The sequence below is a fragment of the Puccinia triticina genome, chromosome 10A (assembly GCF_026914185.1).
Source record: "Puccinia triticina chromosome 10A, complete sequence".
NCBI lineage: Eukaryota > Fungi > Basidiomycota > Pucciniomycetes > Pucciniales > Pucciniaceae > Puccinia > Puccinia triticina.
Genome location: NC_070567.1, coordinates 4,645,793 through 4,662,112, shown reverse-complemented (window position 1 = coordinate 4,662,112; position 16,320 = coordinate 4,645,793). Strand labels below are relative to the sequence as shown.

Genomic DNA, 16,320 nt, shown 5'->3' with positions numbered 1-16,320 from the left:
GGTTCTAAGAGGAGACTATGCGTTTATCTACCTGGTTAGAGCCATTATTAGCTTGTTCATTCGAAAATTTGGACCCAAGCTGATATCTTACTGTGAATTTAGAGCCCAGAGGTTCTGTTGAACAATGCAATGTTCCGGAGCATCTTCTTTGACCGCCGATTCCTATCTAAACTAGTCCTCACTGTTGTGGACGAAGCGCACATGATATACGTGTGGGGGTTGGTTGCCAGCGGACTCGGAAAAAAAATCAGCTGTCGCTTTAAACTGCAAGACCGCGGTATTTTTCGGCCTTCCTATGGCGACCTGGGGGCCCGACTTCTTGCAGCACATGGTGTACCAATCCTTCTACTCTTGGCAACCTGTAGACCGATTGCAATTGAGAAGATATTGAACAGCTTGAAAATCTTACCAGAAAACATGAAGCTAGTTCGCGGTGAACTCACCCGTCCGGAAATTCGCCTCATCCGTGTTCCAATGAAATCGTTGCTTGGATCATGTGATGACCTTAAAAGGCTCTTTTTGACGAGGGAAACAAACCCAGATGACCAAATTCCACCCACACTCATCTACGCTCCAACACGAAATCTCACCTGGCAAGTCCTCCGAGCAATACACAAGTCTCGGGAGATTCGAGGAGGCCCCACCTGGACCCGGAAAGCTCTTTTACATGCCGTTACCATTCATGTGCCGGCAATCTTGACAAAACTGATATAATCGACGGGTTTGAAGATGGAAAATTCCTGATAATCTCGTGCACCATGGCCCTTGGATTGGGCCAGAACTGGAAGCGGGTGAGGTGCGTGGTCCATGTGGGCCAAGTCAACCCTTCTTCGATCTGCCAGATGATTGGGAGGTGTGGTCGCGGCGAAAACAATCCTGGTCTGGGTATAATGTTTGTTGAGAACAACCAGAGGTCAGGCAAAAATGAGATCAGTGATTTTAAAACTCCACTGAAACAATCGGACGACAATCAAATGGATGCATTCGCCCTCACCCCAGTATGCCTTTGCATTGCAATGTCCCTTGATAACTTGTGATTCCAACCGTTGTGAACCATATCCAATTCAACAATCTCTTTTTTTTAACTGGAAATTATCTTGGTCCACAGACTAGGATACATCCCATTAGACAATGCAGACCCAAATGTCAAGCTCGAGAAATTACGGGAGGAAGAAAAGAACTTTACCGAGTGTTTGTGTTCAAACTGCGACCCCAAAAGTGGCAAGTTATTGCTTGAGGCTTTCAAACATCTCACGGTGGAAAGCTTCGGCCCAAATGTCACCTCCAGAGAGCTGTTGATTGATGTCCTGGTACCACCAAAGGCTCCAAAGGTATCCACATCTTGGTTGATTGTTAAAGCCAAAACGGGAACAAAACCATTGGTTGAAGAGCTCAAACAATTCGCCAAGTTCTTAGTCAACAAATTTTCCCGGTTCCACCAAGGTCAAATTGAGACTGATCACGCCGAGTTTGACCCTGAGGAGCACTTTGGAATTTTTGAGGCACAAAGAGTTGTTGTTGGCTTTCGTGGTGGCTTTTCCAAAGAGCAGCTAGAAGACTTGTCTGGTGGCGAGGCTCTTGATGGTCAAACGGCAAACTTACTCAAAAATATCAACAACTACATTAAAACCGTACGGTATATGGATTCCTTGAATGAATTAGAACTAGAAGCGCAGAAAGCTGAGGAAGCAAAGCAACAAGAGATTTCAGCAAAGAATCAAGCAACTCTGGAAAGGCCCCAACAAAAGACAGAAGCCACAAAGAGAAAAAATGCCAAACAAGTAGAAGAGAGAAAACTCCAAAAAAAACTGGTTGCATGGCAGAGTGAATGGATACAACCTTAGGTTTCAATTTCGCCGTCCGTGGTCACCTTCTTCCCGCCAAAACATTAGGTTTCATTTTTGCCGTCATCCCCGTCATCCTCTTCAAACAAGTTAGCTTCTTCGATCGGCCCGGTTGGAGTGTGATATAGCAGGATTGTCAATGGTCGCATTTGGTTCAGCTTTTTCTTCTTTTGTTGGAAATCTCAACGCAAGACTACAGCTCCGGCTTTGTAAATGACAATTATTTTTGACTTGATCACAGATGATGCGGAAAGTAGACTGTATTGTTGGGCCATTGTCAGATAGTTATTGATTGAATTCATCGTTAGATTGTGATTGCATGATTGGTAAACTACATTCTTTCCAGAATCCCCCTTGATGCCTTGCACCAGCTCGTGCAGCTAAAAGAAGTTTGAAGAACGCAAATGAGCAAAACATAAATTTGAAGAACGCAAATGAGCAAAACATAAACATTAGTTGTATGCAAACAAAAGGTTGATGGTGGAATTGGGAGAGCTCACAATAGGTATAATGAGTGAGAAAACATCCTTCAGGCGGGAAATTTCCGTCCCGATCCCACTGTGATTGTAAAAATATTTAAGCCAGAAATTGTTGTTTTCCAAGAAAAAATCTTTGGCAACAAAATGGTTCGGTCTTCCGCTTGGGTTAATCAGTAGGGAATGTAGCAAAGTGGTTGCAAGACCTTTCGGAAGCACCTTTGTCAACAGGATTATCATCCTGGGCAAATAGATGGCGTAGTTGTTGAGACCCTTGATACCGTGAGCCATCACCGTCCAGTATTTCCACATGTTGAGGACTCGTCCAATATCCCCAGCCCGCATCGCCTGGTCACATTTGATTATTGAAGCAAAATCTCGGAGCCGGAGGAGAACGTTCTTGAGGCCAGGCGAATCCGTCTTCAAAGCCGCCGGCGAGAAAAACTGGTTGTAGCACAAATCAACAATCTCGTTGATTCTTTGTGAAGACATCTCGACCTTTTCCTGTGGTAGTAAGGCCTTGGGGAGATTCATCACGGTCCTGGACCCAAATAATTCATTAGCTAGTGATAATCAAAGAAGAGAAGCTGAGAAATGATACACTTACAATAGACAATATACAATTGTTGCTTCATGACATTTAGTCATGTGTGTGAGCATCAAAGTGAAATCTTTTTTGGTTGTTGGTTGCTCCGACTGGATTCCCAGAGACAACAGTGTATGCCAAGCGCCTAAGTCTTGCGAGTCCAATGGGTTTCCAAAATGAAGAAGGAATATGGCCTGGGCAAAATTCCAGAGAACATGAGATGCCCCCAGAAGCGAAAAGAAACCAGAGAGATTGTCTTGAACGTGATCGCTGGGTTTCCGCTGAGCTCTGAGGCTTTCAAGATTTATACATGTTGCTAGATTGCCCTCAAGTACTTGGAGTCAAGAGTAGAACTCCTCCGAGGTCAAATTTGTTGGATGTAGGAATCCTTCCAAGGCCTCGCCGACTCCCTCGGTGGAATTGTCCGAGGCAATCATCAATTTAAACATTGAGAATTCAGGTTTCTTGATGGCTATCTGGTCAATCGGAGGCGGAACTTTGCATAACGTCTGTTTCTTATCTGCTGGAGTTGCAATGTATTTCAGCAGGACGTTTGTGATCTGCGACTTAAGGACTTCTTGGAAATGTAAGCTGCCGTCGTTATCTGGGAGAAACCAGGAGGGTTGGACCCTCATATCTGCGGAGTCTTCGATGGCCTTCTGGTAACGCTCCAGAGAGAAATCTTCAGGGTCAAACTGGCTGATCAATTGCGCATCGGGGACGTGAAGGTAGCCCCAGGTGCCGTGGAACATCTGTGTGGTCTTCTCAATCGATTTTTTGTGGACAGATTCTTCAAAGCCGGGGTTGTCCAGGCATATGATTGGGGTCATTGGCGATTTCTGGCTGGTCATTTGCCTGGCAACCTTGCTTTCTGCGATTCTGCCAAGAGAACTGATTGCGCGGTGAGCTGTTTGACAAGACAATGCCAAGTCGATATAGTTAAGATAGGCGCTGACCCTTTCAGTTATGCCACACGCAAGCAATACAACAGAGTTCTGCATCTGGAGGGCATTGTCCCGTTGGTTGGCCGCAAAGGCAACAATTGAGCAGACAGTTGAGGCAATAACATGGGGTCAATTAGTGAGGTCAAAGGGTGATTTGCAGTCTTCAATCTCTTTGAGAGCGGTTTTTTTGGCTAGCAGGGTTTCTCTCTGGGATGCCGCTGGTGCTGTATCGGTCTCGGATTTCAAGTCGGATTCCAAGCCTGACTCTGAATCTCTTGCCGGTGTCTGAGTCTGATTGGGACAATTGTCTCTTGATTGACTTGATGTAGCTGTGGTTTCGACAGCTGGAGAAGGTGCTGGTCGATGCCTTTGTACTTTGTGCAGGATGAGATTGTAGAGGAACGGCATATCCTCTGTGACCAGTTTTCCGTATGAGTGGCCTTTGATTTGTCTGAGAAAAATTCTGCTGTTATTTTTCTAGCATTAAAGTAATTTCCTCGTCCGCGTCCTCCACCTTCAGCTTCAAGGATTGCTTGCGCCTGCTCAACAAAAAAAAATGTTTCAGAACCTTGTCATCTAAAGAGAACCAAGCCAAGATAGAATGATAAGAGAGACCCACCTTGGATAGAATGTACTGATTCCAACAAGATTTTCCTACAGAAGTGAACCAAACGAGATCCTTGATTGCATTCAAAATGGCCATTGTTGTTGGCCATCCAATTGGCGCTCCCCACAACCGACGATTTTATTTTATTTTCAGATCTTCATGTGTAAGATAAGCCTGCAAAAACTTCTTTGGGTCAAGGTGATAAGCGTGCAATACCTTGTCAAAAAGCTTCAGTTTATCCTCCAAGTGCGGAAGACGGGGTAGGTTATCCAGACACATTTTTGCGCGGCGAGGCAATTGGATTCAATGTATGCGTCGGAATGAAACCAGGATTCTGATTGGTGGAGGAGGTGGATGATCAGCGCTAAGTAATCTTTGATTGGGGCCAAGGAGCGAGAATTGGTGAAAAAAAAGGGACGCACGTGCTTTTATAAAGTTGTATGGGTGAATGGACCTTGAGATGACGGCGCACGGGCGATTATTTTCTGATCCGGTGGAACCTGCAAGAATTTGGAGGAAATGGTTGTTTTGAAAAAAATATATGAGGGTGAAGATGCAGGCGAGGGAGTCTGAAATTGTATCAGAAGGAGGGGCAGATGCAGGCGTACCATCCACCAAAAACTTAGAAGGTTGGGGATGGTCAGGGTTGAGATTTGGTGGATCAAATGAAAACACCACCAAATCAAAAAATATCTCTCAGGCGAGAAGTGCAGATTAGTCATAAGTCCCTCCAGCAAAGCCTCAGGCAGGGGAGGGACTTAGTTAAGTTCGTGGGGATGCTGGGGCTCAAGAGGATGAGAAGCACCAACAGAGCCGAACTTAACACAAGTCCCTCCTTGTGCTCGCGGGGTGCAAGCACCCTCCCACTTGCGGGAGGGACTTGTGCCTAATGTCCCAAATTTGGCTTAAGGCTGCCCAGCCATTTGTCCAAAATTCCCTTCAAACCCACCTATCACCGTATACCCTTCTGATTTCTTCACAGCCTCGAGTACCATTAGAATCAGCTTTCATTTCTACATAATATCATGTATTCAGCACAATACCTACCCCCATCCCCTCAAAGAGAAATTGATGTAAAAAACCCCACTTTAGAGCCTATCCGGCCTGGTGTTGACCGGATAGTGCGTCCGGCCTAAACACATGAAAATAAGGTTGGACATCTCTACTGCAAGCTGCCTGCATGGGATGGCACTCTTTGAGAGACCAGTCATTTTTAAGTTAATACCAAACGAACCCGTGAGAGCATGTCCAACGGCGACCTTTGGATGATCCGATGGCTTGTTCACATTGCTCAAGAAGAGCCCTCGCAAGAATGGCTGCTGAGCGGTCAGTGATGAATGGATTTACTTGAAAAAACTTGTACAAGATAGCTAAGATCAAGGCCTACAAACTGGCACATGAGGCATGGAAATTGAAGCCGAAAGAGGGGAGTAAAAAGAGATGTAATTTCAAAAAACACAATTTTCTCTGCAAAACCCCGTCAGCCTCAGGCCAAGCATGGGACTTTAGTCATACAGCAGTTCCGAGAAAGCTTGCGCTTCTGGACCTGCGATTTTGCCCCCCAAACTCGACTTCAGCCACCTGTATTGCCTCCTGTATGGCCGTTGCCATACAGGGACATGCATTCGTTGCAAAAGCTATCTTTGTGATAGCTAGCTTTTAGCTTTGGAGAGTGGCACCGTTGGACTCCTCGTCAAATTTCGAGTCCAGCGGTGCTCCACTGCCCTGCGCCCGTGTGGCATGACAGGGCACCAGGCTGCCCAGTCAGGCCCCACAGCCCTGTATAACCCGGGCTGTCCAGAATACAGGGGGGATGTGGCTGAAGTTGAAGTCGAGTTCGGGGGGCAGAATCGCAGGTCCGGAAACGCAAGCTTTCTCGGAACTGCTGTAAGCCTCTCCTTCGGAGACGCTTCGCGCCTCCTCAGAGAGGCTTAGTTAAGCTCGCAACGGAGCACTCGGTCTCGTTGCCTTTTTGCCCTCACCAAGAAGCTCTCGTGTTATTTTCGTTGTTCTGCAAGCACTTAAAAGCGGGTCGTGCCATGTTGTATGGGTCGAGGGGATAGGGCCAAAAAGAATGGAGTACCAGGGAGTCGAATCCTGTACCTCTCGCACGATACTTAGTGAAATGCTAAGCGAGCGCTCTACCGATGAGCTAGAACCCCTTTCGGTGACAATGCAATTACTTTGACATGATAGAAACACTAAATTCTTGGTGTCTCAGAGCACTGGGGCGTATTACCCCTTCATGGGTGTGCATTCGTTAACACTGCCTCGTAGATCCATGGCCAGTGGCATTCGCCGGGGGAGCTCGGTGAACAAAAGTGCTTATACATAACTGGGCGTGGCAACGCAAAAAAGGACCGATGATCGGCCGGGTTCGCAGGCAAGCTTGAAGCTACGCTCCAGAGTTGTCACTGCATACTCCTCCACCGGCTAGCCAAGGGAAGGCCCACGAGACAGAAGTCGCGTTGGAACCACAGATCATCAAGCATCGGTTGGTGGTCATGGCGCTGATTCTTGTGGTCAAACAGCTTGACTTGGAGACGCTCACTCCTCTGAATGTACTTCCTTATTTACATAAATTTCACAAGAAGACAAGACTATCTGGACATGCATGAGGAGAATGATAACGTTCCTAAGATTGAGCGTGTGTGAGAAGTAGCTGTGCGGGTTGTTTCGAGTGCCGGTTCCGTGTCGGACCGAACCGGCAACTTGCCAAGTCGGCGCTACCAACAGCGTCCTCGCGCAAAGTAAACCCAGACATCGGCGTAGTATATGTATTTACATCTTGATACATCTTTTGGGCGTGTTTTGACCTGCTTATTTTTCCCTACAGCTCGCTTCTTCGAGGGGGGGTCGGAAGCAGGAATTGGCGCTCCTCGCAATACGAGCAAGCTGCAAAGAAGGGTCAGATCCGGCGATATTTCCAGGGGAAGAGCGCAGCGAGTGTCGGACTCACAAACGCGGACGTTGGCCGGATCCGTGGGCTTGGTCCATCGGCAGCTGTATTCCTGGCCATCTGAATCCATGATTTCTGGGTGTTGATAGCGTGGGGTCAGTGGCCATGAGGACTGTTGCAGGTGGTCTGGAGGACTGACCGATGGCCCCGGCCAGATTCGCCGCTTTGTATCTCACGACCAGTATCTGCGGGAGAAGCTCTACAATGCCTAGCCGTTGGCAGTCGTAGAAGAAGAGCTCCTTGCTGGCCACTGCACGGTTGGCGAGGCTCGCGGCCACCAGATCAGTCTTGCTTTCCTGCAGAGGGATGTTGCTGAGTGAGAGCGACTTGCACTTTTTCCGGTCCAGTCCCACGTAACACGTGTCTTCCTTGCACCGGTACTGCATTGCGCCGTAATTTGTGCACGCTGCAAGCGAAGACGGTCAGCCACAGACGAAGGAGAACCGGCCTGAGGGAAGTCGCCGGAGGCTCACAGACCCAGCCCTTGCCCATTGGGTACGTGCCGTAGTTGTTCCCGCATTGGATGTCGACCGTGGCATGGCGGACAGGCGCAGTCGGCGGTGGGCCGACATTCTGGGGGATGTTGGGCTTCGTTTGGCCCCCAATCATCGCCACAAGGCGGCCGAGAATAGCGACCGAAAACACGAGCTCGGCGAGCTTGAAGCTGACCATGACGGAGGTGACTGTGCTGTTTGTTGACGAAATCGCGAGATCCGGCGGAGGGATTTTATGTGTCAGACACTTGGGATTCGGCCAAGGCTGGACGCCAGCGCCGCTATGGCTTGGCATACAATTCTATGTATGCGGTGCCCGTACCGTAATGTTCCACATAAAGGTTCGTTGGCATGCACTGTTGCTGGGAAACGTGCAGTGTCTCCTTGACAAGGGGGATCAAAGCGCCGGGCCGGCAGACGATGCCAGATGGGTTGTCAAGTCCGGCCGAATAGTTCTCCCACTTCTGAGCTTGCCCGGTGAGGCCGGCTGAGTTCGCAGGGTTAGAACTCCGGGCCTAGATGCCCGCGGTCCATCAGTCTCAATCCGCCTGAGCTGCTCCAGCGGAGGAAAATGGGCTGAGGACTGCAAGCTTGACCACCTGATCGGCGTGTCAAGTATGCTGGAGGCTGTGGAATAATTGCGGCAAAGTGTTCATCGTTCTTACATTCCAACATCATGAGAAAATTAATGATTCAAGAAACTTATGGGGGAGAAATATACAATATATATATGCGAGTACAGCGGATGTGAAAACTGCGGCGTCCAAATGAATTAAAAACGTGAGAATCGGCATAATATTCAATTAGATAGTCTTTCATCCGAGCTCAATCGGCGTGAAGATGCACGCGTAACCCGAGCTCGCGAAACGAGTATCTCGGAGGCAGTTTTAGTAATCCTGCCCAGTTGACTGGAAGATGCGCATTCCAGTAGGATCTATAAAACCAACCGATAATTAGGGAAACGTTTTAGAGAGCTAGGCAGAGGGAGTGGCAATAAATTCTCACCTCGCAGTCACTCCTCCTTCCTCTTCTCTTTGTCGAAGGTCGAGGCGAGTCTGAATTGGTCGAATCAAGTGGGGCTAGACTGGTCTCTGCGACTTCAGACTGAACCTCATCAGCTTGAGGGCGTGCAACAGGGGACGAGCTTGAAATAGCCTGCTTCGGGACATTGCTCGCTTCGTCGCTGATCTCGATTGGCGGGGCCACTGAGCTTTCGCTGCATTTAGTCTTTTTACGAGGGGGTGGAGAGCTGCTATCCTCATTCGATGCAGATATCGATGGTAGTAAGTGTCGAACTGGCGACTTCCTGGTCGAAGTCGTTTGAGACATCAATTTCCTGGTCGAAGACGATGGTGACAGCAACCTGCCGGGAGCAGGATTATCGGCTCGAGTGCCTGACTCTACGGGTTGGCTTCTGGAGACCAGATCAACCGCGGCAAAAGTACTAGTAGCTTGCGAGGGATGGTCGAGTTTGTCGGCGAGATTCGAGTGGGGCTCATCTCGTTTCCGTTTGGACAGCAGCACAGATTTGCTAGAAATTTCGGGGGCATCAGGCGAGCCCTCATCGGTCTGAGATGATGGGTCCGGATTCGAACCAGCCTGAACTTGTGTCTTGGAGCTCTCCTGCGGCTTGCGGGTAGTCATGTTCTGCAACATCTCCCTCGCGCTTCGAGCAGGTTCAAGGGATGCTAATTGTGGAGGGCCGAAGGAAAGATTTTTCCCTCCTTGACGCTTAGCAAAAGGAGCGAGAGTGTCTAACGCACCCAGGCTGGTTGTGAGAGGGGAAATTTGGCGGTCATGAGCTTCGGCCGGATGCAAGAACGACTTCGGGGTGTAAGGTTGTGCAGAGGACGATGCACAGGGACTGGGAATTATACTTGATTTTAAGCAGGCGTTGGAGTTGATGTTTTTAACATTCAGTTGGAATGCCGACCGTCCGGTTGGGGCATGTGGTCCTGGTTGATTAATTGATAATTGGAAAAACGGCTTCGACATTTCGTCTGGATGGAATTCAAAAAAGCCAGACATAAACATGGGCGCAAAGTCAATGGATGAAGATGATCAGTTGCTCACCAAGTCGGATCAGTGGTGTCTTCGAGTCTGAGAGGTCTGGGTTGATGCAAGCATCTACCTGACCACAAGCCCCTGCGATGTATATGGCCCACCCCGAAAATTGTTTGCCAGGTGGTGAGGAGGGACAGTGGAATGCGCTGGTTTCTTTGAAACCAGCTTGGAGAGCCCTTGGGCTTCCTCCATCTTGAGCTCTGTCAGACAATCTTTGACTTTGTAGTAGCGGCCCGAACAGGGCCGGATCTCGAACATCAAGATGCTTTGATTGCGATGAGCTGTCAGCCGGAGGTTTTGTCGCGTGAGTGGGACATGCTGCAGAGGTCTCGGACGGTGGAGGTGGGAGGCACGGAGCTGTAGACGAAACGGTATTGATGAGCTGAGCAGAACACAAAAAGGGAGGATTGGGTCACTGGGAAAACTGACCTTCAAGTATAGGGTCAACCGAGAGGCGCGGATCAAGCTGCTGCAAATAACCCTCAATAGACGGCCGAATCTCCGAGGGCGCCTGTGGAGTTTTTGCGTGTGAGAGTAAAGTAGCGCTCGATTTTTCGATCGACTTGGCATCTGGGCGATCTATTGGCGCGTCCACAGGCTTAGAGTTCAATGCCTTCGGTAGACTAGTCGTGTCAGTGGGCTTCTCTGGTAACCTTAACTCGGGGGTCTGCGATTGCTCGTTGACAGCTTGAACTATTAAAAAGTGGTCAAAATGCTAAGCTAGTGCAGAATCAGTGGGCCGAGCGAAGAAAAACACACCTTTGTCAGAAGCCTTGTCAGTTTTTGCAATTTGTTCGGCAGAGGCTGGGTTATCCTTCGCCGGTGAACCAGCGGGGTCTTCCCCTGAGGAGCGGGGTGACTCTGGGGAGAGGGGATCGGAACGCTCTAGGGGGACGAGTTTTGCTGGGGATTCTATGATCATTTCCGCATCTGACTTGTCCAAAGGCTCAGGAGAAGAATCTCGGACAGTTTCATCCTTTGAGTTTTCCCGGGCTGATGGTGAGATTTGGCTTTCATTATTGAGGGGGTTGCGAGGCCCAGTCGTAGCACTCGGGTGATCCGGAACGCATTCACGAATGCTGCTTGAGTCCTGCATTCCGCACATTGTCTCTGAAGTTGGCGAGGGTGATTTAGTGTCGTTGGGGAGCGCCACCGACAATGGACTACAGCGGGTATGATCAGAAGCTTTGACGGGGGTGACAGGGCGAGAGGGTAGAGAAACTGGGGTGAAATCCTTCACGGCTTGGACAATATTTTCCTGATCTCCAATGTAAGCATGGGCGGACGTTGTAGCGAAATGAATGAATTGTTTCGAAGAGAATGTCGAGGAGCTTGACTGGTTTCGGAATGGAGAAAGGACCAAGGCAGAGAGTTCAATGGGGGGCATTAAGAGTGCGAGGTCGACGTTCTGAAGTTTGGAAAGCAATGTATGGTAAAGCTGTTCAAGTTGGGTGAAAAAAGAAGCAAACACATCATCAAAACACAACAATCTCATCATAAGATTAAAATCGATGAACTAACCAGCTGCCTATCATCATTCCGTTCATCGTTAAGATATGCCGAAAGTCTTATTTGGCAGCTATCAAGCATGATTTTGAGACTACCCTGAGTTAGCCGCGAGAGAAATTCATTAAAGACCTCAATGAACTTTTTCCTGGTATCTTGCTCAACGTCCCCTCCATCCTGCAAGCTTTGGAAGGATGCATCAATCATAATAGCAGCGGCTGGTTTCAAAGATGGTTCGTCCAACAAAACTCCGGGCTCGGTGATCTTCATGAGCTCAATTACAATCTTCATCGAAATCTTTCCGAATAGCGATTTCAGCCGGTCTTGTGTACAAGCTTGTAGAACCTCCGACAGGTCGTTGACGAGATCGTGGAGCTTTTCGTTGAAGCCAACCACCTTCTGTGCAGAAATGAAATCATCGACAATAACCTGAGCCAAGGCGCAATACTCCAGCCAATCCTCGGGACCCAATGCGTTCGCAATCTCACCGGCAGCTGAAGAGGTGAAAACAAATGATAGAATCTTAAAAGAAAGGCTGATTTTTCGAGGCTTGTCGGGGGATCCACTTCCATTGATCACGATTAGCCTGCGGTTCATGATCTCCGGACCCAAGCCATGCTTGAGGATGCAATAAAGATGGCGAAACAGAAAGATAGAAATGTTGGGGGAATGGTGGGGCTCCCTCTCGTCGCGTAATGCGAGAGGAGCTGGAGTTTGGATCGCATGTTCCAGTGTATCGCCAATAGCGGAGAGGGACGCCGAGAGCTCAGTTTCAAATATCCAATCACAGGCTTGATAGACCGACCCAATGGATTTCATAAGCTCTTGCCAGAGCCTGAACATACTCCTCGGCCCGACTCGTTTGGAATCTTGGGATCCAGTAGAGGGGTGCTTCACCCATTGAGTTGAATTGAGGTTCTTGATATACTGGATTGAGCTGATAGAGGAAGCGATCATCGGTAGAACCTTGTCGTATCGAGAGCAAATCCACAGCGGGTCAAGAGCTGGAATTTCGACCGGAACCACGGCCGAGGAGAGCGCCGCATTAGAGAATTCTTCCAGGCAGATCTCGGTGGACGATTCGGGCTTAGTGGGCGGCTGATGGTAGGCAGGATGGACCAATCGATCAGGAGTCCAATTGGTTTCTGTTGGCGAATCGGAGGAGTCATATCTGCATAAAGCGGCCAAGACGTCATAGACATGTAGCCTCTGCTCATCATGTGGTCCGGTGAGAATGGTGGGCAGAAAGGGTTCGATCATCTGATCCCAAACGATATCTAGATATTGGAACCTCGAACAGGTATCCGTCAGGGCTAGCAACTCAGAAGGCGGGCTACAAAACATCGGTGGGTGAGCCTGATATTGCTTGATAAATCCGATGGCCCCATAGAGGTACGCGCAAAGTAGGATGTGATGGGAAGATGAATGAGCGACGTCTACAGACTGGCATTGGCCATTCTCGGGCAAGGCTGCTGCTTGAAAACTGGTATCTGAAACGGCCGGATTGGTTCGCGGTTCGGGCCCGGCAGCGTCCTTGTTCGGCTGAAGTAAGCTTTGGTATTGATCAGAAATGCCGCTAGCGCCAAGGGAAGGATTGGATGGAGCTGCTTTCGGACTGGGCAAAGTTTTGGCTGGAACAGAGAAGGTGCCGCGGAATAACTGCAAGAAAAAGGTGAGTTGCGTCGGGTTAAGCGCCCAAAATTCTTCGCAGTTATTGGTGCGATGGTCGATGCTCCATTGCAACATGACATGGATGTAATAATCCCAAAGCTGAGATGTCAGGTGTTGCGTTCGGCTATCTCTTACCAGATGCTGTGGGAACGGAAACAGGGACAACCCGCATGAGCAATCGGCTGGACCTGCGCCGCCTAGCAAACGGCACTCACGTTGATGAGCGGCATGAAGACTTGGGTCAGAGGCGGGTCTAATTTTCTGATCCGTTTGCCGAGTAAGGCAATCATAGTTGCCATCACACTTATCACCCAACCGACGTCGCCCGCTCTGAGGGAACGTTTGATTTGTTTGGCGAGTAGGTGCCAACGCAAGAAAGTGTTTTTGTCATTGTAAAAAGCCTTGGGAACGATTTGAAAAGCAATTTCTCGTAAGTTGCCCGTTATTGGACGGTCAATTCACAAGAAAGGCTTACCAGTACGAATGTGGAAAGTTTCTCTCTGAAAGCTTCCTTCCTTCCTTGCTGGAGCTTAAGCAAAGCGTCAGTCGAGGTACGAAGTTCGTGAATTTGAACCCGAGCCGGGGGTTTCGCCGGGACATCCCATTCCTGTTTGGTGCAATTGATCAATGCACCCAAACCAGCGATGGCATGATGCCTCAACATTGAAGAATCGGGAGCCATCAAGGATGCTAAGAAAGGCTCGAGAAACTTGCTGATCTTCGGTACCATCTGTTGAGGAACCTGGGTTGTAAGTTGCTGCAAAGCTGACAGGCCCAAGCACAACACCTTTTGGCCTTTGTCTCCGCTTTTTCCAGCAGACAGATACAATGTACTTGCGATAGCATCGACCACACAGCTAACGTGAGGCTCGAGCGTGGCGCGTTTCAGTCTTTGAAGCTTGAAGATGTTATTCATGAGTCCAACGGCAATGAGATTCTTCTTTCGGCGGAGGACGGAAGATTTCGGTATTTGAATTAGGAGCGCTAATAGACGCTGAGTATGGGAATCTGCGACAAAAGTAACACAAATAATGGGGATGAGTGGTGACGCTTAAAGGTGTGTTGGCATAAAGCAACTGACCATCAAAATGTACCATGCAACTAGGCCAGCTCCACAGGATGGCAATACATCGCAGCGCAGCTTGACCGGTCTCAATTTCAGCAACCCGTCTTCTGATTTCATTGGTTGAGGCCCCAGACTTATTGACGGCTGCAGGCGGAGGCGCAGAAGCATCGTTTGATGACGAAGGTTTGCCGGCTGAGTGAACGATCATCCGCGAAATCTCGTCCCTCAAATCTGGAGTGGCTGGATTGCTGTCCGATGTGGTCTGCGGTTGAGCTGAGGTGGTATCATCGTGTCTGCACAGATTTTCAACTTCCCTCACGAGACATTTCATGAGAGCAGTGCCAACATCATCTGCGAAGAGTGGCCCTAGCCGTGACTGTTGGTCCTCGTCCGAAGGTGGTCCAGTTTCTTGCCAATGCTTGAAGAAGGCGTCCAGATGGTCATGTAGGGAGATGTAAGCATCTTCCACTTCTCTTAAGGTGATCGTTACTTGTGGAAGGGATTGTGACTGTCGCATGGGGCTAGATTCAGGGGTGCGAAGCGGTCCCGATGTGGTTGGTGTACTCCGAGAGTCGGTAGATTTGGGGCGGGCCCTGAGCCTCTGTCGCCCACGAGTCCGAGGTTGAGGCTTGGGTGGCTCAAGGCGAGGGTTACAGGTAGGAGCGCGTGGCAGGACGCCCCGAGGCTCCCGTGGGCTGCCGTCCAGAGTGCCCATTTTGCTCAACTTGTGTTTCTCAGGGCTTGCCAGTTTCGCCAAGGGGGAGACGGGGTCTAGGCGCATTTCATCGGGTGGAGGAAGAAGGGAAGCTTGAAGAGTGACCAAGCAGCTCCGGGCGGATGAGAGTAGGCAGGCCTCGATCGCGTCACTGTCAACTGAGCTGCTAGCTTCCGAGGGGAGGTTATCACCTTGGGAATCCGAGCGATCTGTGGGCAAATCGGCATCAACGGTAGAACCGTTCAGAAGATTGGTATTTGAAGTCTCCGAACAGCTTTGCAGCGAGTCGGCTGACTGGTTGGATGCGGAAGAATCGGCTACATTTGCTGCTGGCAACGCGCTGGTTGACGCGTGGGCGGGGAAGCTGGGACTCGTTTTATGCGAGGCTTTAGATGTCACGGCAGCAATCACTTGACGGTAAGACAGCAGTGGAGCTGGATCAAGTGAAAGCCTGCGTCGACCGTTCTCGGCAGTGGCTTGCTGTACTGATTCTGCCAGCAAGATCCGTCCACGCGTTTTCTTTAAAATAGGGCGTAGCTCCGCGATTTCGTCGCCTGATTCATCATCCACCTCGTTCCGAAGTTTCTGAAGTCGCGAACAAGAGGACGTTCTCCGGAGATCGAAAGTGTCGTTGATGAGTGTCAAAGCAACCTCCTCATCAGAGTCAGAAGATTCGTCAGAGTCCTCTAAACGCGACTGATCCTTTTCGGCGAGCATCGGGTGGGAGTTGCGACGAGCAGTTTGCTTCGAGCCAGCTGAGATGGCGAGTGTGGGACTCTTCGGGCGGCGAGGGACTTCCTGGAGGAAAGACGGGTTGTAATAAAAGCGAGAGAGTTTCTTTTTAGACTCGGCCTTAGCGCCAAGCGGCGAGCCAGTTGATTCGAGTCGTCTCAGGTTGGCTTCACGGTTGTGGGAGGGGCCAGGAGATGTGAGGAAGTTCGGGTGAGGGGCAGCGAGAGAGAGCCGGGCGCGCTTCTGCTGATCGGCATAGGCGCGTGATGAGAACAGGGTCGGCTGGACGGGGGCAAGGTGCGGGGCATCGGTTGTGGTGCGAGGAATAGAGGCGATTGTGCGGGCTCGAGAGCGGTGGTTTGGGATACTCCGGGCGCTACGCAGTGGCTGGTCGTTGAAGACGACAGATTTTCTTTTGCGGGGACTGGCGGGGGGCGCTTGGGTGGGCGTGGAGGTGGGAGGGGAAGGAGGGGCCTGCTTGGAAACATGCGGGGAAAGCTGGTTCATGTCAACTGTGCTGCACGCCTTACTTGGTTTGGCCAGGGACAGAGTGGCTTTCGATCCGGGGGTAGTCGGCTTCTTGGCGGCCAGGCCAGGTCCCTGGGGGAATGCTGAGGCGGGGTGGATATGGCTCGACATGGTGGGCGTCGGTTGGA

At 50.0% G+C, this 16,320-nt stretch overlaps 2 protein-coding genes across 2 annotated transcripts; both read right to left on the bottom strand.

Moving 5' to 3' along the window:
* Positions 1 to 7,287: 7,287 nt before the first annotated feature.
* On the bottom strand, positions 7,288 to 8,088 carry PtA15_10A449 (uncharacterized protein; the record flags this gene model as incomplete). The annotated part of the gene is made up of 4 exons (XM_053160625.1): positions 7,288 to 7,352; positions 7,417 to 7,491; positions 7,556 to 7,822; positions 7,890 to 8,088. The coding sequence occupies 4 exons, from the start codon at positions 8,086 to 8,088 to the stop codon at positions 7,288 to 7,290; spliced, it is 606 nt and encodes a 201-aa protein (XP_053024581.1).
* A 621-nt stretch (positions 8,089 to 8,709) lies between these two features.
* PtA15_10A448 (uncharacterized protein) lies at positions 8,710 to 16,303 on the bottom strand (the record flags this gene model as incomplete). The annotated part of the gene is made up of 9 exons (XM_053160624.1): positions 8,710 to 8,844; positions 8,916 to 9,910; positions 9,984 to 10,331; positions 10,404 to 10,667; positions 10,734 to 11,412; positions 11,496 to 13,292; positions 13,367 to 13,552; positions 13,627 to 14,159; positions 14,233 to 16,303. The coding sequence occupies 9 exons, from the start codon at positions 16,301 to 16,303 to the stop codon at positions 8,710 to 8,712; spliced, it is 7,008 nt and encodes a 2,335-aa protein (XP_053024580.1).
* Between the last annotated feature and the right edge of the window lie 17 nt (positions 16,304 to 16,320).